Source organism: Eptatretus burgeri, chromosome 5 (genome assembly GCF_056783735.1).
Source record: "Eptatretus burgeri isolate ZD-2024b chromosome 5, Ebu_testis_v1, whole genome shotgun sequence".
NCBI lineage: Eukaryota > Metazoa > Chordata > Myxini > Myxiniformes > Myxinidae > Eptatretus > Eptatretus burgeri.
In genome coordinates, this window is record NC_140965.1 from 100,450,194 (window position 1) to 100,474,510 (window position 24,317).

At 44.8% G+C, this 24,317-nt stretch overlaps 1 protein-coding gene across 19 annotated transcripts in view; it reads left to right on the top strand.

Moving 5' to 3' along the window:
- The first annotated feature begins 8,406 nt into the window (after positions 1 to 8,406).
- LOC147027055 (uncharacterized) overlaps positions 8,407 to 24,317 on the top strand; it is a 138,559-nt gene continuing 122,648 nt past the window's right edge. For 13 of the 19 annotated variants that reach the window (XM_085883167.1, XM_085883183.1, XM_085883168.1 and 10 more), the window contains exons 1-2: positions 8,416 to 8,472; positions 10,004 to 10,039. In XM_085883167.1, coding sequence (XP_085739293.1) covers positions 8,431 to 8,472; positions 10,004 to 10,039 — 78 coding nt within the window. In that variant the 5' untranslated portion in view covers positions 8,416 to 8,430. Of the gene's footprint in view, positions 8,473 to 9,925; positions 10,040 to 24,317 lie in introns of those variants that run through there. The other 6 variants (XM_085883180.1, XM_085883179.1, XM_085883171.1 and 3 more) reach the window with 4 other exon arrangements.

Below are 24,317 nucleotides of genomic sequence, written 5' to 3' on the forward strand. Positions count from 1 at the left end.
CCCTTCTCATCCACTTCCTGTCGTAGGCCCACCGGTACGTGATGCCCTTTTTTCCTTCACTGGCTCGAAAATGGCACTTTATGCATGTACTTCAGTGTTGTGCAAGAAACGAATAAGATAAGGAAGGGAATATTGTCTTGGTTAATTTCTAGTCTTTGAACATTGTCTTTATTTGCTCGTATGAACAATTCAGTGGCTAAGGCCTGATTGCAATGCATTCCCCTGGCTGGTATCGGTTTGATTCCCCTGACTGCTCAGCGAAGCATCCATAGTGTTTTTATTTTGTTGAAACTTTCTTGGCAAGATTGCCACTCTGCGGTAGAGTATGGTGTTTTGGGATTTGCTAGTATACTTTTGGAATATACACGAAAGCTTTTATCCATTAACCTTCATGTTTGTGAATGATAGCAATGCCAAATTTTCTGACACAAACACTCCTCTAACGTTTCTTTATTATTACTTTGATCGATTTTCCATGTTAGTTCAATGTTTTGCCTTTACTTTCAACATTTAAATATTTATGTCAGTTTTCATACCTTCAATGATTCATTGACGGAAATGCAGAAAAGAGATGTTTACCGTGAGTGAATATGTACTGTATATCGTTATAACAGAAATGCAATGCTGGTTCAAGGTTACCTGCACTTTTTGTCGGAGAAAATTTGACAATGACCTGAAGTTAACGGTACCCTGTTTTTGAATGACAAAAGTATCCCCCTACTCATTTGAAATTTTAAAAGTATCTCCATGCTTGTTCACATCTGTCCTGTTGGTGTGGTGACACATTAATGCCAGAAGCATTATAAACCTTCGGACAATCCATTTATAGCCATTTCTGGACATCTGTGTTCACATCCTCATACTTTCAAATTTGATGCCATCAAAAATTAAATTGTACTGTGGAATATTTCAGATTAGACTATGGGCAGGATTTTTTTTAACCATGACCAATCTCAACTGCCTTCTGATCAAACGTGATTTATTTTTTTAATTTTTATTCAATGTCAAGTGTGGTGAAAGAGTTATAACACTGAATGGATCAGAATGCAACAGAACAAAAGGAACAGTGGAGAGAGAGAAGGGGGGACCAACAGCATGGTTGAAGGCCAAAATAGAGGGAGACCTGGACAGGTAAATAACGAAACAAATAAATAAATGGATAAATACAAAATAAAGTAGAAGGGCACTCAGAGCGCATACCTCCGCCAAGTATTGTCTGATCCACGAGAACATATTGAGCCCACTACATTTTTGTAATACCATGCTATGTATCGTTTTTGGCCCTATCTCTCAATGGTGAATCACTTTAAAAATAAAATAATTCTCGTATCCAGATCCGGATCCGGATCTCGGACCAAAAGCGATTCAATTGGTCGTGGTCACACACCCAACCTGCCCACCAAGTGTCATCCGATTCCGTTCACAACTTTTTGAGATCTCGTGCTATATATTAGTTTATTCCTATCTCTCAATGGTGAAGAATCACTTAAACAATAACCGGATCCGGTTTCGGATTCGGATCTTCACCAAAATTGAATCAATTCTTTTTTGTCATCCACCCAGCATGTCCACCAAGTTTTGCTCGAATCCATCAACAGCGTTTTGAGATATTGTACTATATATCGTTTTTAGCCCGATCTCTCAATGGTGAAGAATCACTTAAAAAATTCTAGTAGTCGGATCCAGATCCGGATCTTCACCAAAATCTAATCAGTTCGTCTTTCTCACACACCCAACCTCTCCACCAAGTTTCATCCAGATCCGTTCACAACTTTTTGAGATATCCTATACACAGACTGATAGACAGACAAACAGACAGAGGGGTGAAAACATAACCTTCTTCACCTTCGGTGGTGGAGGTAATTAAGGTTGTAGAAAGGCAAAATGCATGTAAATAAATAATTTAAAGTAGTATTTCGGCAGCGTAGCTCCTGGCTGTCTGAGTTAGCTGAGGCAACATGAAAAACAAATTCAACAAGGTACGATTTATCCCGGAAAAAATTTGATGAAAATACAAATAGCACACCGCGATGAAAATATAACAAAAAAAAAACATGATGAATCTGGTTCGGAAAATTTAATCTTGATTGAGGTGGAAGGACAACTTAATCTGTAGATTTGACTTACACATGGAGCAACATGCCTGGTGTCATGGCACATGCCTCAACGGGCTCCCCACACCAGGTCACCCTGGTATGGAGAGTGGGTGGACATGAACACCCAGCACCATTAAATACAAAACTTGTCAAAGGGCAGAGGAGCTTCTTGTGAGCCAACGGCCATCCATATCTGGTGCCAACTGCATCTGCAGACATCCTCCTGCAGTTGGTTACCTTCCCTCGAAGTTTGGTGGCAGGATTTTCATTCCGGCCACCACAAAAACAATTCATTCCGTAAAAACACACCGAGGTGTGTGACGGGGTGGTGCTGAGGTGTCACCCACCAGACGGTGGTCTCATAGGGTTTCCCTGAGACGGTCCCTTTAGGTAGGTGCCTGGAATGTCCTATCCCTAAGAGATGGGGATGGCCAGACAGAGGCCCCTTGAGTACCGGAGGAAAGTAGATGCAGTGATGTGCTATGAAAAGCACAAGCTCCCATTGTATGTACTGTATGTATGTGTATGTATGTAACTATGTATGTGGAGCAACCCTGAACCAGAAGCCAAGTTCTTTTGAAATCCACCGAGCACTTGCTTAATGAACTTCAGGTGCTTTAAGGATTGTTTCCATGCTACTAATGCCATTCTGTTTCAAAATATTATGCATGAATGTGGAGAATAGCCAAAATAATCTGTTCAACATGGATAATGGAGTGCACTCCATTATCAATACAGCAACACAATGGAAACAAACAAAATAATTTTAGCATTCTTAGACGGCACGCCAAAACTGCCAAATCTGGACCGGTATTAGCCCAATCGCATGTCGACACTGCCGACCAAATGCCTGCACTTCCGGCTTTATAGCAATGGCCATCTGGGTTATCAGCGGAGTGCAACTCAACAATACATCTTTGGGGAACTGATCATTCTCCTTTGCACTGAACATGTTCATCATCACGTTACCAATTAACGTTAATGTTTAAACCTTTTTCAGCATTCAAACACATTTCCGTGTGAGAAAGAAGTATCGACAAACTGTAACTCTAATCTCGTGTGATTTGGGGCTGAATTGAAATGTTTGTTCACCAGAAAATTTAGTGCATGTGTGGCACCTTCCCTGAGCACCTGTGACATAATTTTCTGCCACTTTTAGAAATACCCAGAATTCTTTGCACAGCTGTGACATCACTCACAGGAGTTGCCAGACTTTGCAAAGACCACTTCACAAAATTTCAACCATCTGTTATTTCTTTTGTGATAACTTAAAAAAATAAAATTCACAAATACTGCAATTATCCTTCAAGGAGCTTCAGTGTTAAAGCTATTTTGTTTTACACAGTGATCTAAGGATCAGGGTAGAGCTTGTACATATATATTACATGTCGGACAAGGACTTCAAGGACAAGAACTTAAATAATGGCCCTATATTTTCCCTCTACAAGAGCGAAGTTCATGGAAGAGCAAGGTTAAATTGATAGTCAGAAAGCCGGCAACAATTGTCCACAACCAGCAAGGGGATAAACGAACAGGGAAGGGAAGAGAGAGAGAGAGAGAGAGAGAGAGAGAGAGAGAGAGAGAGAGAGAGAGAGAGAGAGAGAGAGAGAGAGAGAGAGAGAGAGAGAGAGAGAGAGAGAGAGAGAGAGAGAGAGAGAGAGAGAGAGAGAGAGAGAGAGAGAGAGAGAGAGAGAGAGAGAGAGAGAGAGAGAGAGAGAGAGAGAGAGAGAGAGAGAGAGAGAGAGAGAGAGAGAGAGAGAGAGAGAGAGAGAGAGAGAGAGAGAGAGAGAGAGAGAGAGAGAGAGAGAGAGAGAAGAGAGAGAAGAGAGAGAAGAGAGAGAAAAACAAACAGAGACGGATAGAAAGAATGAGAGAAGGGGAGGAAGCACTGAAATCAGCAAGTAAGAGGGTTGGGTGAGGGGGGTTAAAGGGGGGTAATATCATTGTGGGGCCGGGTCTCGGTGGCGAGCACGACCACTAGATGGAGCAGTAGAGTCGGCTCCACCGAACACCCGGAATTTATAGGTCGTCACCCGGAATGCATGGCAAGACAAGGCAATGCGGACCAGCAGATGTAGCACCAACGCAGGCCGGCGTAGGGAGCTGGCCAGCCTCTGGTCTCGTTCAGTGAGGTTCTGGAGGGAGTGCGGTGGTGCCGGTCGCTCTGACAACGGGCTCGGACCTACCCTACTGTCTCCCCCAACCTATCGCCTTTGCCTGTCTCTGTCCATACCCACTCCCTTAATTTGCAACAACAAAACAACAAAATTTAGCTCCTTTTTATTTATTTTTATTTATTTTTTATATTTATTTTCCTCTATAATTTCGTCTCCCTAACCCTCTTTCTGTCTTTGTCCGGCTAACCTATCCTGTCAACCGAGCCTACTCCCAACCCCTAAAATCCTTTTTGGAGCGGAATAAGGGAGAGACTAGTGTCCTGTCTCGAGGCCCAACAAACCCTCAGAATAACCTCCACAGAGTTCAGCCATCTTACCAAGGTCGGTCCAGTGGCCTACAGAGAGCGAAGGGATGGATGGTGCGAAGGAGTACATTTCCTAACTATCCTAGCATTTATTAACTTTAAACTACCCCGGGGCTTTTCCATATGCCTGGCTCTTTAAACTATAGGTTCTAACAGCCATGATTCCCGTCGCCCGTGTTGGTGTCCATTATAAATTTGGGCCTTGCCCGCAAATTTTCACTCGTGCTCTTGCACAATTTCATGGCTGGGCAGCGTGGCTCACATGGCAGGGATTTCCCCTCTGCCGAATCTCAAACTACGGCACCCCCGGGCCCTGAGGCTGTATCTGAGCCTACCTGCTCCGTATGAACGTTGGGGGTTGCCCTTCCTGGCATTGCCCCCCTCCGATGCCCACGTGGAATTTTGGCGCTACGGGTCCCGTTTCCGATGGGTCGCCAGTGCCCACTACGCTATCCCGGTCCCTTGGACCTTTGGCCTACTCTGGCCGACTAGTCCGGTGCCCGGGGTACCCTTACTCGATACTCACCTTTCAACAACCTTGCTCCCAGCCGGTCCATGGACTCCTGCACCACTCCAAATGGGTTTCCAGCCTTCTTCCACCACCAACAACAGAACAACCTCCTTTTGGTAAATTTGACTAACCCACTAACTCACATTACACTAGCCCCAGGGTCACTTGGGTGGGACTCACTCCTTCTCCCACTCATTCGCACCATGCATTCCACATTCACTCCATTCACACACTCGCACGTAACTCGCACCGCAAGGTCCCCACTGATGACGTCACTCGCACACCGAACCTGCGCGGTTTCTCGTGCAGGCCAGCCCGAGCATTTCGTCCTGGGGATTCACCCCGCGCGCTCCGCGAACAGAACACTCCCTCCGCGAACGGCGCGCAGCACGTGGAGCTTCACACACGCGCCCGCATGTGGACCTGTCCATTCCAAATTCATACAACCTTCCTTTTAACCGTGCACGTGGCGGTTTTGTACCATGCACGAGACATTCCGGCGCCGGCTTCCGATCGCGCAAACGTGCGTGCTTGGGCCATTCGCAAAACACGGAACGGACCTCGCACGCAGCGTCCGGCGGAGCCGGCGCGGTCACCCAAACAATTTTGTGCGGCCTACCAGGCTCGCTACTCGTGTCTCCCATCTGAATCCGTCCGTGTACCAATTCCTCGCATGCACTCACGCATGCCATTTCACTCGTATCGCTCACACACTCCACCACACACTCCGGGACAATCACATCGGGGGGGGCGGCAGTCCACACAACGGATCCCGAAACCTTTACTCCCCCCAAACTCTGCATGGGCCCGTTCGCATCACTCACCCGTTCAACCTCGTTCGGCCCGACCGGACCCACCTGGTCACAGTTCACTTCGAGGGAGCCTACCATCTCCCTCTGTCCCTGAAGGAGGCTACCCTGATGCTTGCACCAGGTCATGAAACATTCCACGAGTTCAACCCCATTGTCCCTCCCTAACTCTACGTGTGTGCTCTTTATCTTTGCTTCCCTGTATTTCGTTCACCTTTTCCTGTTCTACCTCCTGCGTCTCTGGTGTTCCCTCCTTTTTCTCCTGCGTCTACCTTTGTGTCTCTGTGAATTTTTCCGTCGTCCCCTCGTGTTCATTAGTTTTTTCCTTTATCTCTTTTATTATCTGCGTCTCCGTTGCCTCTTTTAATTCTTCCGTCGTCCCCTTAATTGTGGCGCTTCTCGTCGTCCTGACCTCACCCGTCTCCATTGCGGACAGGACACAATTCGCACTCCCTCTGGTCAGTTCGGTCGCTCCGCCCGTGGTGCCGCCATTATGCCTTTTATGCCCGCCTGCAGATTCAACCCCCTGCTCTGCATCTCACCCCTCTGCGTCCGCATATCGCCCCTCAGTGTTTGTGCGCTTGCATCCATCTTGCTTTGCATTCCCTGTATTTCTTCTTTCATTTCGTTCATTTTGTCGTTTGTTGTTTGTAAATCACCCCTCATTCGGCTTTCCATTCCTGCCAGCATTGCCATCAACTGGCTCATGTCAAGTGAACTCGGCGCAGCCGATCCGCCATTATGGTGTGCGGAACCGGCAGGGATCGGGGAGGAAATTTGAGGGGGGGGGTGTCACACGCCGCCCCTGGCACTCCTAATACCCCTTCTGGGTTTGGCTGCGGGGAAAGTTCTTGCATGGGGGTGTCCTGCACGGTGTTGTCCTGGACCATGGGTTCCACTACACTTACATCTAAACCCACCTGCCCCAGCTCCTCTTGGCTTGCCATGTTGCGTATTGAGAACAAAATTTCACTCGCTCACAATTTCGGGGACACGGGGGGGGGGGGGTGGGAGGGGGTTGCTCCCCACACCCCTGATCCGAATCCCGTTAATTTTGTGGAGGCGGAGGGGTCTTGCTCCTGACACCAATTTGTTGTGGGGCCGGGTCTCGGTGGCGAGTACGACCGCTAGATGGAGCAGTAGAGTCGGCTCCACTGAACACCTAGAATTTATAGGTCGTCACCCCGGATAACTCCGGAGCCGACGAGTCCCTTATCGGACCGAAGATCGCCAATAGGTCGATCACGTGGTACAGGGTTAATTGCCTAATTTCAATATACCTAAATACCCACGCAGTCTAACTACCGGGGAACCACACCCTCGGCCGACTCTGTCCGATCCAAGTCGCTGGTAACTACTCGGATCCGGCGTAACCGAGCGGAGTTACCAGAGCTGCGCCGGACCAAATGAACAATTTACCCTCGCTATCTCTCAATACACAGCGTGCCAAGCCAATGAAAGAAACACAGAAACGAGCTGGTACATTTAACAAAAGGGGGTTTATTTATAAACAATAATTGGGAGGGGAACACAGAGCAGAGTTATCACGACTAAGCAATGTCAATAATGTACAACAAAACACTTAACAGTTCTACTGGACAAGACAGGCCCGCACACAGACACGCACACCTAAAAAAGAAAATGTACCCGCCGGGTCTTTATTCGGCTCTCCAGCTGAGGAGAATAGTTCGGCTGGGAGTCAGGACGGCTGGCTACCCGGCCGCGAGCACGTGGCTTGTCGTCCACCCCTTCCCGGAGCTCCGGACGGACCAGGGTAGCCGAACCCAGAGGAGGCGAGACGAGGTGATCTCTCGTGATGAGATGGTCGACCTCTTGTAGTTCTGCACCAGACGAGACGCCTCGGATGCGTGCGATGCAGTCAGACGCAGACCAGACCGAAGCGCGCTCGAGCAGACGGGACGCAATTATTTTCTTCTTTTCTTCTTTTTTCATCGTCCTTCTTGGGCGCGGTCTGCTCATCTGTGGCCTGCTCTCGTTGGGCGGACCGCGTGTCGCGGCTCCGCCTTCTTGCAAAGGACCGCCCCGGCTCTGGTCTGCTCGTCGCCCATTGGCCGGAAAATGACGCATACCCTTATTTGGCGCCAAGCAAGAACGAAATGCTTCGTGAGCGCGCGTTGACAATGCCGCGAGCAGAGTGTTGTTGTTGGCGTTGTTGATGTAAAAATCCTAGCTATAAAATAATCCGTAGCACACACATGTAATTTCCATTCCCCAGAAGGGGATGGATTCTAACTGTACACATACTTATCGACATAACTAAGCTTGGGACCTGAATGTTGAGTGCTCATGGCTGCCAGATTCGTAACAATATGTCATGTGTCAGGATGGGGGATGACATGAGATAGCATGCATGCTTGAATTCTTGGAGGGAAACGTGGGACAGAACAACCCATAGTAGAATATTCAAAAATAGTTCTTGTGTCGAGGACAGCCATTTTTTAACCACGTACAGCGTTGTTTTGTTCCTATTTCTGTGAACTAAGTTTTAACTTACATGTCCGGTTGATTATTATGATTTCGTTGCAGGGTCCTCCTGGAAGAGATGGATTTCCGGTAAATTTTTCAAGTTGTTATCATTATTATTCTGTTCTCACTCCTGTCATGCGAGTTGTTTTTTTTTTTCTTTTTTTTTCTGAGAGTCATTTTTGCCACTTTATCCTCATTCTGGCCTACTCGCTCTTTTACTCCATAGCAGTCTGTTCCTTACCCTGTTTCAAACTTCCTGCCCACCTCTTCCTCTGTATTGAAGTAATGCATACAGTCTCAGGATCAGTGAAGTATAACAGGAGTGAGAAAAACGTATTGATGGGCTTATATTTTAGTGGGGCTTGGAATGATGGGAGTGTTTGATGTTAAGGCCGGGAGGTGATGCCATGTTGTCTTGATGGTATTTCATGATGTTCTTGGCTTTACGCTGCAAGGGACAAAGCAGTTATTGGCCAAGGGTATATCATTGTTTCTGATTTGGTGATTGGCACCGTGAAATTGAATGTGAAGGACAGACTTGGAGGAAAGTTTCTCTTTTTCTTCCCACAAATTTCACCCAATGTTTGGACCAAAGATTTTCAAGCAAATACGAGTTAGTTCACCATTCTAAAAATCTTTCACTTGGGTTCAATGTGCTCTGTAAGACGTTAATTTCAACATTTTAAATCTTCTCGTGGCCCTTCTTCGAGTTATAATTTTCTTTCAACCAATTAACACTTTGGAATGTAGTGGCACCAGAAAGAGTGGATAAGTTTAAATTGGAATTGGAAAGGTATCTAGAAGTATTGGAGATGGAGGGGTGCAGGGATATTGCCAGCACTTGGAGGTAGCTTGCGTGTGGATGGGTGATGATACTGGGGTTGGTGTTGTGCAGGTATGATGGGCCGAATGGCCTCCTCCTGCGCCAAAGTTCCTTGTTGGTCACATTGTGTTCTCAATATGGTATAATTACGAACATAGTGAAGTTGTGAATAGTAAGATTATAAATTTTGATGTTGTTCTTGTTGTTGTTTTTATGGTATTTTCAAAAAAATTCATAATGCCACAATCTTGGATATATTTCCATTTCACAGACAAGATAAGCATGCAAGGTGTTCAGAAGGAGATACATTAAGTTTGAGTAGAAAAAGCAAAGAAAACAGGTGTCCAACAAACATAAAGGAAGTACAAGCTTGATCGACAGTTGTCACCTGAAAAATGTTCAAACAACTGCAGTTTGATGCTTTTTTTCAATATTGGAGTACAACCACAATAACAACAACAACAACAACAACAACGGTAGCAGCAGCAACCTGATAGTTGTACGAAAAACTTTTCCATTGTACCTTGGCCTGTCAAAATGCCAGAGATTTGGCCAAATTCCAGCTAAAAGGCAATTGCTTCAGTTCAATGAAAACTCAGTTTGGAACTCAGTAATAGGAAAAGATTTGGGCATAACAGGGCCACAACACTGGGAGGTGTGTGTATGTTTGCTGTCCGATCGTGTGTCTGCCTCTGCTTGTACGGTTTGTACAAGTAGGGGTGAGGACGAAGCACGTTGCGGCACAGGGAGAGATGGGCTGCTGGAAGTTGTCAATGCTGCCTGCTGCCTGTCTAGGGCTGGAAGGGAACGCAAGGAAGCATGGGCCTAACGGTGAGTATGTACGGTGCACTACCTCCCAAAATAAATCTCTGCTCTATCCACCTCTCCAACATCCTCTCCTCACCCTACCTCCTTTCTTTTGTCTCTTGCTTTTTGGTGTGCTCCTCCCCTGTGGTCTCCTTAACAATCTTCCCTTCTCCAATCTTCCTCATTCCAATTTTGTTCCTTTCTCTCCTCTATCCTATATCTCTATCTTGCCTCCCATCTTCTGTCCTCCCCTCTCCCTCCCCTACTCCCTCACCCCTCTGTGCTACTCATTTCCCCTCCTCTCTCACCTTCATTCCATTGTTTTTGCAATTTCTGTAGTTCATCTTATTTTCATGTCTTTCCCTTTCTTGTCTCTCTTCATGCTTTTCCTCTTGTGCCCCCATCCCATCCACTCCCTCCTGAATTTTTCTTTTCCCATTTTGCTCTCTAATGTTGTCCTCCTCTCTATTTCCTCTTTACCCTCTTTCCTTATGGAGTCCTCACATCTCATATATCCATTCCACTTGTTCTATCCATTTCCTGCCTGCTGTCCCCTTACACATTTCCTGCCTGCTGTCCCCTTACACATTTCCTGCCTGCTGTCCCCTTACACATTTCCTGCCTGCTGTCCCCTTACACATTTCCTGCCTGCTGCCCCCTTTCCCCTCACTGCAAACCTTTCCCCTCCCCCTTGGTTCCTCATCCTGTCTTTCCTCCTGAAAAACTTTCATTATTCGTCTTTTTTTCATTTTGAAAGAAAGCAAGACTTTTTAAAAAACGTTTTCTTTGCCATATTAACCCCTTCCCTCTCTATTTTCTTCATTTGGAATGGCATTTACTTTTTTATGCCTGGGTTAAGATTATTTAAAGTAAAACCACAATTATGTTATATGATATATGGATGGGGAATGAAATGGTCCTCTTAAGTTTTTGCAAGGACTAATAATGCATTGGTGCAAAGGGAGTGGTGTGGGGGAAGGCAAGTGCTGCCGACAGGCGACGGTGCATGACCACACTAATTAGTGACCAATTTGTTTGCGGAAACAAGACGGAAAGGCTGGGTGGCCTGAGTAGGCCCTGGGCGCCATCTACAGCTGCACTCCATCACTGAACCTGGCCCAAGCAAAGACCGCACGATGTGGGCCCTCTAATCTACAGATCAGACTGCATGCATTGGTGTGGTGCACGTACATGTTTGGTATAATCATGAGGTTTTTTATTTTATTTTATTTGTCATAAAATGAAAGCTGATTTGACTATGATTTTTGGATCCTGGGTTAGATTCGGTATTTTTAATGTCGGCCTTCAAAATTAAGTTAGTTTCAGGTTATTCTTGTCTTAACAATTCAGGTTTTTCTCATTTTTGTTCTAAATAATTTCAGAGCCTTTTGACCGACACTTTCCCAAATTGAGATGGAAAACAAGATTACAGTAACGTCATAGCTAATTAGTTTATTAGTTTATGACAGTTTGAATTGGTTTAGCTCACAGTTTCATCTCTTATATTCATCTTTTTCATCTTGAACTCTTATTTTGAAAGGAGGTCCAGCTTTTGCATTGCTGGGATTGGGTACTGCACTGGTTTGAGATTCCAATCAACTTTGTCCTCGCCATGTCCCTGGAATTTTGTAAGTTAATTTGTTTGTAACTATCACGGCTGTTTTCGCCTCTTGCAAGCCGTCAACACTGAGGATCGAGCACATTTGTAACCCCGATCCTGACCCTTCTTGACACTCATGGCCCCAGTTTGGCGTGGCAGCTTGGACTTTGCAGCTCTCTGGCAATTTAGGCTATTGCTGGCCCTGCGCTTCCCAGTCACATTCCTCTCGGTCGTACCACAACTGGGTTGCTCGTCAATGAAAATAATTCAACTCAGCAGTGGCTGACCGTACAGAGCAAACATTTGAGAGGATGAAGTTACATAGGCAAATTTGACAGAACAGATTTATTGCCTTTTTTACTGCACTCAATCAATTGTTCTTGAAGGACTTCTATCTGAGATAGTCATGGAGTGGTGGGTGTGGTGTGGGAGAGAGGAAGCAGCAAGGGAGTTGACGAAAGGGAAAGACACAGATAAGAAACTCCTCTCATCTTTCACAACAACGGCTGGCCCTATCTATCCCACGTGATGGATTTTTGTGTGTTGGGGTCATGGCTCAGTGTATTATTTTCACTGTGAACTACTTGGAATTCTCTCTATTTGAAAAAGTGTCAGTCAATATTTTTGAACATGTTCACTGCAAAATTACAGAACTTTGGGCTGGAGGGTCATGCATGCTGTGAAAATGTTCCGTTTGCCTGCACTATGTGGAGAATGGAAGGAATTAGTAACTCCATTTTAAATCTCTGAACAACCATTGTCCTGACAATTAATTTTCTCATTTACAACGACGAAGTAGTGTGTTTAAATGGTTGTATGAAATCAGCAGATATAATTATATACAGCACTGCATACTGTATATGTCCCGAGGCCTAACACTACGAGGTACTCTTCCAGTTTCTTTCCCCTGACTCCGTCACTTTTGGAATTCTTTACCTGCATTCTCTTTTCCCTCAATCCTCACCAGCTACCTCAGTTCAACAGGAATGTAAATAGCTTCTCTCTCTCTCTCTCTCTCTCTCTCTCTCTCTCTCTCTCTCTCTCTCTCTCTCTCTCTCTCTCTCTCTCTCTCTCTCTCTCTCTCTCTCTCTCTCTCTCTCTCTCTCTCTCTCTCTCTCTCTCTCTCTCTCTCTCTCTCTCTCTCTCTCTCTCTCTCTCTCTCTCTCTCTCTCTCTCTCTCTCTCTCTCTCTCTCTCTCTCTCTCTCTCTCTCTCTCGCTATCTCTCTCTCTCTCTCTCTCTCTCTCACTCACTCACTCACTCACTCACTCACTCACTCACTCACTCACTCACTCACTCACTCACTCACTCACTCACTCACTCACTCACTCACTCACTCACTCACTCACTCACTCACTCACTCACTCACTCACTCACTCACTCACTCACTCACTCACTCACTCACTCACTCACTCACTCACTCACTCACTCACTCACTCACTCACTCTGTCTCACTCTGTCTCACTCTCTCTCACTCTCTCTCACTCTCTCTCACTCTCTCTCACTCTCTCTGTCTCTCTCTCACTCTCTCTCACTCTCTCTCACTCTCTCTCACTCTCTCTCACTCTCTCTCACTCTCTCTCACTCTCTCTCACTCTCTCTCACTCTCTCTCACTCTCTCTCACTCTCTCTCACTCTCTCTCACTCTCTCTCACTCTCTCTCACTCTCTCTCACTCTCTCTCACTCTCTCTCACTCTCTCTCCCCACACACACAATGTTGGCCATTATAAAGCTTGCAGTGTTAGTGTGAGAATTTTCTGAGGTTAACCCGAGGACTCAATATCTCAGTGGGCTGTCACCACGTAAGCGATGAGGTCCTTGGGTTTGAGTCCTAGGTCAAGTCAGAATTTTTTCACATGAGCCCCACACAGGAATTTATTCCTGTTTATATATATATATATATATATATATATATATATATATATATATATATATATATATATATATATATATATATATATATATAAAATTGTCGCAGACTTAAGGTTCGGGGATTATCATGAGGGGAAGTACTGTGGTTCCCCCTGAATGCCCGTAAGCTGCCGTGTGCCACGGATAACTCCACTGCCCCTGCGGGTTGCGAAGCGTCAGTTAACTTGTCAACTCCAACAGGGTTCTCTGTCTGACTGTTTACCTGAGGAACTGAATCCATCAATCGAGGTCTGTGTCCTCAGTACCTACCCATCTATCTATTCAAGTATGGCAGAGTGAGAACTGTGGGTACGCATTGACTAATGAGAGCAAATCACATGGGGTGAAACTTCCCATGTAACAATACTGCAGACTGTGCTGGAGAAATGAAAGAAGGGACATGATGAGCAGATTAACACGAACAATCAACAGAGGTTTATTTATAAAGAGAGTGAAGAAAAGCATGTGGTACAGTGAAGCCAGGGGTTTATTCACAGAGGCATCCACACAGTAGTGACATACAGGATGGATGTGGTGCGACAAAAGACATACATGAAATAGCAAAGGGACAAAGAGCCGAGTTACCCCGATCTATATAGCTTATACAATCTTAATAATATTAACATTACAGGCACCATCAGGTTCATTCCATGGAATAGTAGATCAGAGAGAGAGATAAGAGAAGCTGAGGCATTGGCGACCTCCTTGTTTTCCCGGCACAAACATATGGACATGTTCTGGTCCAAGGTGTGGGGAAAGTGTTGGGAAGGTGAGAGTGGGGCAAATGAGGAATAAAGGGGTGTCTGGGTGCATGTTGAAGCGGTGTGACCGGGATGCGGTGTCAGTGCTTTAGATGAAGAATGGACAGGATGCGAGTCAGTAACTGCTCTGAAAAGAACGTTTGGTCGGGCGTCGCTGATACTCTTTGTGTGTCCATAGTAGACGAGTCGGAAGAGAGAAAGAACGTGTATAAAATAGCACTATCTAATGGGTGGCATTGCTCGTCTGGTCTCTCGCTCCACACTGCGCCCGGACTGGATAGCGCACGGAACGCTCACTTCCCCAGCATTCCTCGCCATTCCTCTCAACCAGCAAACAGCTCACCGATTAGCAAACAGCCTATTTTTCTTTCCAATCGGCTCTGATCTTTAAGTGCCTCAGCAGGGATGGAGCTTGGTGGGGGCCAGAGTCGACTCCCCACCTTTTGTAAGTGTGGTTGCCTGGAGCAAGGGTCACGCACGCACTGCCTTCTTGGCATCTAGCGCAGCGTGCCCACTGGCCGAGATGTGCTCCAATGTGACGACAACCTCTCTGCATGCTTGCTGGTTTGGAAGCGTCCTTAGAATATCCTGGACTGTGCCACAAGCCCAAGCTCCCGACTTAACATGGCACTGTCGTGCATCGCCACCTGAACGCCTGGGGAGGAGCAGATGGCATGTTGGATAACAAGGTGGTCTTTACTGGTACAATAATGTAATGGAACAGGGAGTGCACATTTGTGCCCACGTGCAACAGACTCCGTTCATGGCAGCGCTGGGCTTGGGTGCGAGTGCTGTCTGAAGGCATCCTGTGGCAAGGCGACATTGATGATCTGGAGGTTCAGGAAGGTGGTTGCAGTGGTGAACATCTGGAGGTTGGAGGAGTCATGGCTGAAGCGGCACTGTCTGGCAATGGTGTTGTTTGCTGTGGGTGAAGGTTGGAAAGGCGAGATTGAATGGTGGGTTTTGAATGAGATGGAATTATAGTCTGATGAGTGTTTGAAGCAGGTAGGGTAGTTATCACAGGCATTGGGAAATAATTTCTGCGAATAGGCTATTGTGGTGGAGTTGACAGTTTGATTCTGGCGTGCCGATTCAAATGTGGTTTTGGCACGCATATGCAAATGGGGTGGTGAGCAGAGAGTGCTCAATAATGTCAGTAGAAGATGTGGAAAAAGTGGGGAAAACCCAAATAATCCTTCACGATGCATATTCTCTTTGTAACCCATTAGACATAAGGGGAGGACCCTATCTGGATAATGTAGAAATGGAATAACTTACTCTAGAACTGCGACTGTGGTGTGCCATTGCATTGGGGTCTCAGTTTCTAGAACGGTCCATATATATATATATATATATATATATATATATATATATATATATATATATATATATATATATATATATATATATATATATATATATATATATATATATATACACACACACACACAAGGTAAGCGAATGTGGGAGATGTCAATTATTTATATAATCCAAGCCACCTGGGTTTAGTTGATGAGGTGAGTGCTGATTGGCTATTCCCTCCATTCACAGGTGAGAGATGTGGGTGGGTCTTTCCTTATTTATATGTTGACTGCTTTTGACGTTTGCACATGGTACATGCTTGGGAGCCTCATTGGTATGCATTGCTCTCTGCGCTTTCACTGATGATTCACCAATAAGCAATGAAACTGGTCCAGCAGCTGAGGGGGTGTATAGCATTGGATTATCATGGGTGTACTATGTGTGAACGTCTTTATAGCTATGGAGGAACTCTGGGAGGGCTTTAAACAGCAAAGCGCTTACCTTGTGTCGGCTTTCTTGGGTTGCTTCTTGAGCTTCTTCGACTCGTGGAGTGTGGGAGGTGTCAATTAATTATATAATCCCAGCCACCTGGGTTTACTTCATTAGGTGATAGCTGATTGACTATTCCCTCCATTTACAGGTGAGAGATGTGGGTGGGTCTTTCTTTATTATGTATGTATGTGTATATGTATATGTATATGTATATGTATATGTATATGTATATGTATATGTATATGTATATGTATATGTATATACTCTGAATGATGCTTCCCAATGAAAGCCCTTGTTTTTATTTTATTTTAGAGACTGAAACAGCAGTCAAGCATAATTTTTCTCAGTTTTTTTTTCAACTTGGTTTTCTTTCCATTAATTAGACTTTTATTGCGCGATACTCAAAATCATCTTGTGTTCCACTCATGGCACACTTACTGTCCATTGTTGATCCTTCGTCAAATCTTCGGTCTTTCAATTTAAAGGGAATCAAAAACCCAAAATCGTCAATTTAAAATATCCCTAATCCCTGTAATCCTACCATTGTCTCAGTCAATCTGCCTGCTTCAGTCAATTGCTCTTATACATTAAACATACCCTCTGGGCCACCTGGTTCCCCCACGAACCCAGGCTCCAGCCTTCGTGTTGGCGCACGCATGCCAGGGAAACCTGGCACAGTTCCACAAACCGACATGCCACTCGTGCCTTGATGTCCTGTGGTGCTCACTCGGCAATCACGCGGAACGCACATGGGACGTCCATTGCGGCCCACAGGCCTCCACCATTGCCGCGCTTACCCCACCCACTCTGGCCATGCCTTCATCACGATCCCCTCATGGCACACCTTTATACACTGTGCGTCACGTCGTGCTTCTCGGCAAGGCCCACCTCATGCACGCCTGTCAGTCTGGCGCGCACACTCCCCGGTCCCACCGTGGCCCCTACCTGCAGTCTCGGTGTCCCTGCTAATCTGCCCAATTAGCATGGAGACACCGTGCAAATTTGTCTCAGTTTCGCACACCTTTTCTCCAAGGTTCTGTATTTGTTCTCCAAATCTCTAGGATTTGTCCAAGCCACCTCTCCCAAATCTCGCCTTAATACCCCTTCACTCTTCACTTCACTTCAATCGTCCAAAGGCTTGCTTGCACACATGCTTTCAAATGCAGCAATCCACCCCTCTGGTCGACTCACCCTGAACAGGACTCGTACCATTAAGACAATGGGGAAGCCATTCTCAATTTAAAACTGAACCATCGGTCATTAATGCATCCCCCCTTCCTTTAGTGTTCTAATCTCCTCATGGTCCATACTAACTTTGCCCACAGGCACCAGTGCTACACTCCCTCCTTCATTGTTCACCACCTTCACACATGTGCACACACTTGGGGGGCCAGTGCATGCAATTTAAGTCTCCTGCACAGGTAGCTCAACGTGCACCAAGGCACATGCATCGCCAGCCGGTGATTCGATGACCGCCACACACGTCCATCCCGCAGACACGAGTGCTCACAGTGGCTCACCCTCACTTGCACACTCACCCTCCTACACACCCGTGCTGAGAAGCATGCATCAGGTAGCTTCACGCACATGGCACGTCTGCTCGCCGCATGCCAAAGCACACAACTGTCAAGACAGCTGCACAATCTCCACCGCTCGGACTTGTGTCGCCGCCCTGGGTGTGAGTTCAGATGGTGCGTGCGCAAGACTTGCATACTGCACAAGCATAACCACACACGCATAACCATACATCCCTGTGGATAGTCCCTGTATGAATCCCAATTTCCCCATTCCTACCATGTATGTGTGTGCTGTCCACGTACTTCATTGCACATACCGGCTCCACCTCTCGATAGGGACACTGCCAGCTTCCGCTGCATGGATGTGCTCTTCTATGAGGTCACGCGCAACCTGCATAAATTTTCCACCACACGTGCCTCAATCCTCTCTCTCTTTTCACACACTTTATTAACTCTGCCACTGAAGGTGAAGGAGGTTATGTTTTCACCCCTTTCTGTCTGTCTGTCTATCTGTTTGTTTGTCTGTTTGTGTGCAGGATATCTCAAAAAGTTGTAGACAGATCTGGATGAAATTTTGTCGACAGGTTCAGTGTGGGACAAGAATGAACTGACTAGATTTTGATGAAGGTCCGGATCCGGAACCGACGATGAGAATTTTAAAAGTGATTCTTCACCATTGAGAGAAAGGACCAAAAATGATATAGCACTGCATCGCATGATATTTCAAAAATGTATTGGGCCCGATATGTTCTCGGGGATGAGGCATTTTGTGGTGGAGGTATGTGCTCTACCAAGTGCCTTTCTAGTTTTCTCCTGTGATGCTTCCGTCTGAGTTTTAAATAATAAACTCTCGCGTTATGGCTCTATACATAATCTATCTGCTAACTCACATTCCGGCTATGTTTTTACCATACTTATCTCCCGTGGTCTCATTTCTTCCCTTATCCTTTGTGTCACTGTTTCCGTTACTTTTTCTATTTTACCACTGGCATGACTGGTTGCCATCTCGTGTCGCCGATCTTCCACGTCCTCAGTCACTTCACTCAGCTCTCCCTGTATCACCTCATTATTCACCACCATGTCATTGCCCATCGTCCTCATGTCAGCCTTGACCTCATCCTGTCCAGCATCCAGCCTTACCAGTCCCACATGCATAGTCCTCATCTCACCCATCATGCCTTCCCTTAGGTCCACTTGTCTCATCTCCAATTTTGCCACCTTTTGCATCATCATCAACATCATATCAGCTGTTATTAACACTGCCAACTTGCTGTCCTATGGTATGGCTTCGGGGGGAGAGAACGTGCCCTCTTGGGGATGGGGTGGGGACCACCAATCATTACCAGCATCTCTTTTGCACCCTCGACTGCTCCCTTTTCCACAGTGTCATTTTGGGATGCAGCTTCCTCCATATCTTCTAATCCCATCTGGTCCTGTCCATCTTGGTTAAACATAGCTGTCTCCATTAAATTTTTGCCCTTGCTGCACTCCATTTGTAATTTTGAAACTTGCACAATCCTGACTCCAAATGTTACGAAATTGAGGGGTTCCAAATGTTCCACACCTTGATACCAAATGCTACGGTGTCGAGGGGGTTAAAATCCACATTCCTGATAGCAAATGTTACGGATTTGCCTCCGATAGGAATCACAAGGGGAGTTCTCAGATTCACTTTCCGGCCGACGATCTTGAAGCCGAGGAACCACGGATAATTCCGTGGCGTGACGGGTTGCGAAGCAATCACAGACACCATCTGAGATGCTTAATTTAGCTAGGGTCCAGCATTCAATCCTACTTTACCTTCCCAGCAAATAATCACCCCAGATAAGGATTGTGCTTCCCAATGTGCCACTTTGATCAAATATGGCTGAGCATTACCGTATCTGGACACAATGGCTAATGGTTACCCGTGTCAGAATGGTGGGGATGAACTCCCTGCTCTACACACTATGCTTAACCAATGGAAGCTGACAACTGACAGTTTGGAAAAGGGCTTGTAATGATATTGAACGAAAAGGCATGTATGCACAAGGCAGTGCCACAAAAGATAAATCCTTACATCTTGCACATACGCCCACTCTTAATCAGTCACTTATCACAGATCTAACACAGATGCGATAGTCATGCTGGGAAATGAGGGAAGGAAAAGAGAGAGAGAGAGAGGGGAATATGAGGCGTGTTGTCAGCCTCTCGCTCACCGTCTGTAAGCCAGTAGGCTTACATTGGTCCTAAGAAAAAGTGGGGGGGGGGGGAGAAGAAGATGGTGCAATGTGATGTTTCCTGAGAGGTGTAGAGGGTGGATACGTGTGATGTCAGAGAAAATGTTGTTGCATGCAATAGTCAGTAAGCTCTGAAAAGAGCATTGGCACACACTTTTTGTTGATGCTCATGCATCTGGAGGGAATGAGTAGATTGTGGACAGCAAGAGAAAGATGGCATGAAAGATAGCTTCTGCCTCCTTTCTGGTATTGCACACTCTCCATGCTTTGTACCTACCCCCAGGTATCTGCAGGATGCACGTGGTTCACCAGCAACCCCCTTCGAGTAAAACCGCCAAAATACAGAATCACTGCTTACCTCCACTAATTTGTTCTTCTTTTTCCCCACCTGTGGAACCAACTTCACACTCTTCAATCTCATTCTTTCGCCCCCAGGTCTTCAAGACAGATGTTCACTACCATCTCAAATCATCCCCATACAAAACCATGATCTATTCTCGACCCATTAAACCACCATCGACCCCTCGCCAAATTTTGCTTTTGTATCCATCTTGTCCACCCCTTGTGTTTTCCCCTACCCCTCATCATTACCGGCGTTCCTTGTTTGTACATCTCCGTATACTTTCTCCCTCCGCCATGCTGTTGGCATTTCCCTATTCTCCTTCTGCCGTTCCTTTTGTTATGTTGCGCCCTGATCAATTCTGTGTTCCAGCTCTTCCATGAGCCTTGACTATGTATTCAAAAAAGAAAAATAATCTCGATATTCTCCAAGGCTGAGAGCTCAAGCGGAAAATTTGATTCGTTGAGATGGCATAAAATGGTGTAATATTTCGGCAAAAATTTGTGTTTACAATGTTCAATTATATAATGTAATTTAAATAAAAGAAACTTTAAAGGCTGTAAAAAAAAATTTTCCGCAAGTTTACCGCCATTGATGCACCGTCTTTTGCACCACCTTGTTGTTTGTTTCCTTTATGACGTCCCTAAAAACAGTAAGATTTTTGTTTGGAAAATTTTCTTTTTTGTTTTACTGCCAGACACTCAGACAGTAAAACGATTACCTACCTGGCTACTCTGTGCGTCTGCATGCTTTCTTGATTCTGTACAATTTGCCAAATTCAGAGCGAAGTACTGCTAAACTGCAGGTTTCTCTTCCTATTCATGTTATACAGTGTTCAAAATATGTAATTCAGTTGAAATTAATTAGTTCCTCGATCATATACTGACAAATGGAGACAGACAGACTGAACCAATTGCTTAATCCCACTTTGTGCTTCCTGTGCTGGGTAATAACCATCTCCTTCTCTTGCAAGAATCATGATGCCAATTTTCCTGTTTCATATGGACAGTCTTTCTCAAAGAATACTGTCTGTAGTAGCCATTTCTTCAACTGCTGCAACATGGCCACAAAACATCTGGAAGCAACCATACCCTCAAATATCAAGAAGAATCACCTTGCCAGCTGTACGCAAACACAATGAACATTCCATTGGGTATTTAGATTGCAAATCAGCTTTGTATAATTGGGGTGTTTGCTGTTTGCCATCATTTGCAGGACTGGTGGGTGGAAGGTGCTTGTATTTTGAGCATGTGAACAGTGATTGTCTTTGGCGAGTTAATTTGGCCAATGTCATTCAGCATCCACTGGAGAGATGTACTCTGACCTCCGAGCTGAATGATTTCCAGAATGAGATCCCTGGTGAAAGCATGTGCCTGAAAGTGGTTCTTTTAGTTTGAAATTGTAACAACTGTCATTTATATTATGCGTAATCATGCATAGCAGTTTAATTTTTTTTTTTAAATTAATCAAGTTGTACACATGAACATTGTTTTTGCTTTCTGTGTGTACATGCAAATTAGGAAGGTGAGGCTTGAGATTACAGAACAGATGATCACTGAATGCTATGTCCTATCCATAAAGTGTTCACCTCTGACACAATTGAAAATTGCTTTTGCGGGCAGTAAGAAGAACTTCATCAATGAGTTATAGATGGGCCTTTTTAAAAATGGTACATGATCCTTCCATGCTGACCTCCCTGCAGCTTTTCCAATGTCACTATGCTGAGTAGTAACACCGACGTTCCTTGCTCGTATTGTACTAAAGTACAGCTGCTACTGCTAGTTCCCGCTGAACAATGGATGGAGGTGCATTGCAGACGAGTTTTTCCACATCTGGACACATGTGTAAGTGTAAGATTTATTGTTCTCATGTGTAACATTCCACGGGAGATTCATCAGCTTGTGATGGAGGTTTTTCAAAGACCAGTCTTCTTTTTCTGAAACGATACGAAGTTTGGTGAAAGTTATCCAGGTAGGGCATGCAGATGTTGAAGACTGCATGTGATGGCTGACCAACCACTGGAACTGATGAGGAACACATTCAGAAGGCTGATATCATTCTACGGTGGAATTGAAGCAATATTTTTACCAGGATTTTACACATATCTTTGGATGAAGGACCATAACAGGGATATCAGACATGAGAATGTGGATGAGATCAAACAGGCCTTGTAGGCAAATCTATGGATGCCCTAAGTGCCGGAAATGACCATGCTGCCATCTTTTCCTTGCCGTACTGCAAGCAAAATGTGCATTGAACTTTTGGGTAGACACGTGGAATAATGGAGGGGACTGCTTTCACATCTGGCAGGATTAATTCATCTTTGGTGATTGCAAGGTATCACCATGTTCATGAAAAACATCCACAAAAATTTCAAAACGACCCACATATATTTATCAAGTTAAGAATGGAATAACGGCTTTGAAATTGAAAGAAACTACATTGACAAACCTGATTTTATTTGCAAATTTACCCATATACTGAATGTATGTATATGTATATATATATATATATATATATATATATATATATATATATATATATATATATATATATATCCTCCTCTTCTTCTTCTTTCGGCTGCTCCCGTTAGGGGTCGCCACAGCGGATCATCCGTATGATCCGCATAGTGATTTGGCACATGTTTTACGCCGGATGCCCTTCCTGACGCAACCCTGGTCGCCTCTTACGACACAGGGATATGGTACACCTATTTTAACCGGGGTAATATATATATATATATATATATATATATATATATATATATATATATATATATATATATATATATATATACACTAGCGGGGTGTGTTGACACATTGTGTAAGCATATGAACCATATTTGCCCTTTGTCTCGGGTCACCGCTCACATGCATTTGATTTTTCATTTATTTATTTTTCATTTATTTATATTTTCATTTGCAGATGCTTTCCAATGGTTCTGTGATTTTTCTTGGTGTAGCGGCTTAGATGTCTGTCGACACACAAAATTCCCATGCTTCCCCATTGTCTCGGGTCACTCACCTGCATCCGTAATGCAACTATCTTTAATATCAGACAGTCAGTGATTAGAATGAGCTTTATATACGAGGGGAAGTCAATAAGTAACCTTAAAATGTCGATATTAATTTGAGAATGTAATATGTGCAGTTGTAGATGACATATGTTATATCTATGGGTAAGAGTCATGTTTTGCCTGTTATAGATCTGGCAACATTTAGTGTATGACGTCAGTTGAGCAGTTCCAAGATGGCGGTTCCTTGGAAGCATGTACCATGGAGGTTCAACGTTCTGTCATCCGTTTCTTTGGAAGTGAGGGTGTGAATCCCAATGAAATCCATCTCAGAATGAAAATGCAATATGGTGACGCATGTTTATCGCTGCAGCAGGTGTACGACTGGGACAGGAAGCTTAAAGGTGGAATGTTCAGTGTGGCAGACGCTGCTCGCTCGGGCCAGCCTCACACAACTGACACAACAGAAATGGTTGCAGGAGTTGAGCACATGCTAATAGAAAACTATCACATTACGCTGGATGAAGTGGTCTCTTACTTGAACATTAGCCATGGTTCAGCACACCATGTCATTCACAATGTGCTGGGGTTCCGCAGAGTGTATGCAAGGTGGGTGCCTTGACAACTCACTCACGAACTGAAAGAACTCCACTTTTAAACATCCTGTCCCAGTCGTACACCTGCTGCAGTGATAAACATGCGTCACCCTATTGCATTTTCATTCTGAGATGGATTTCACTGGGATACACACCCTCACTTCTCAAGAAACGGATGACAGAACGTTGCTCCTCTCTGGTGCATGCTTCGAAGGGAGTCGCCATCTTGGAACTGCTCTACTGACATACGCTCAATGTTGCCAGATCTACAACATGCAAAACATGACTCTTACATATATATATATATATATATATATATATATATATATATATATATATATATATATATATATATATATATATATATATATATATATAACATATGTCGTCTGCTACTACACACATTACATTCTCAAAATTATATCACCATTTTAAGGTTACTCATTGACTGCCCCTCATGTTACGTATATACGAGGTGTGTTCAAAAAGTATCCAACCTTAATTTTTCGTGCGTAAACAAATGAAGTTAGGGAGGCGTGGTTTGGTGCACA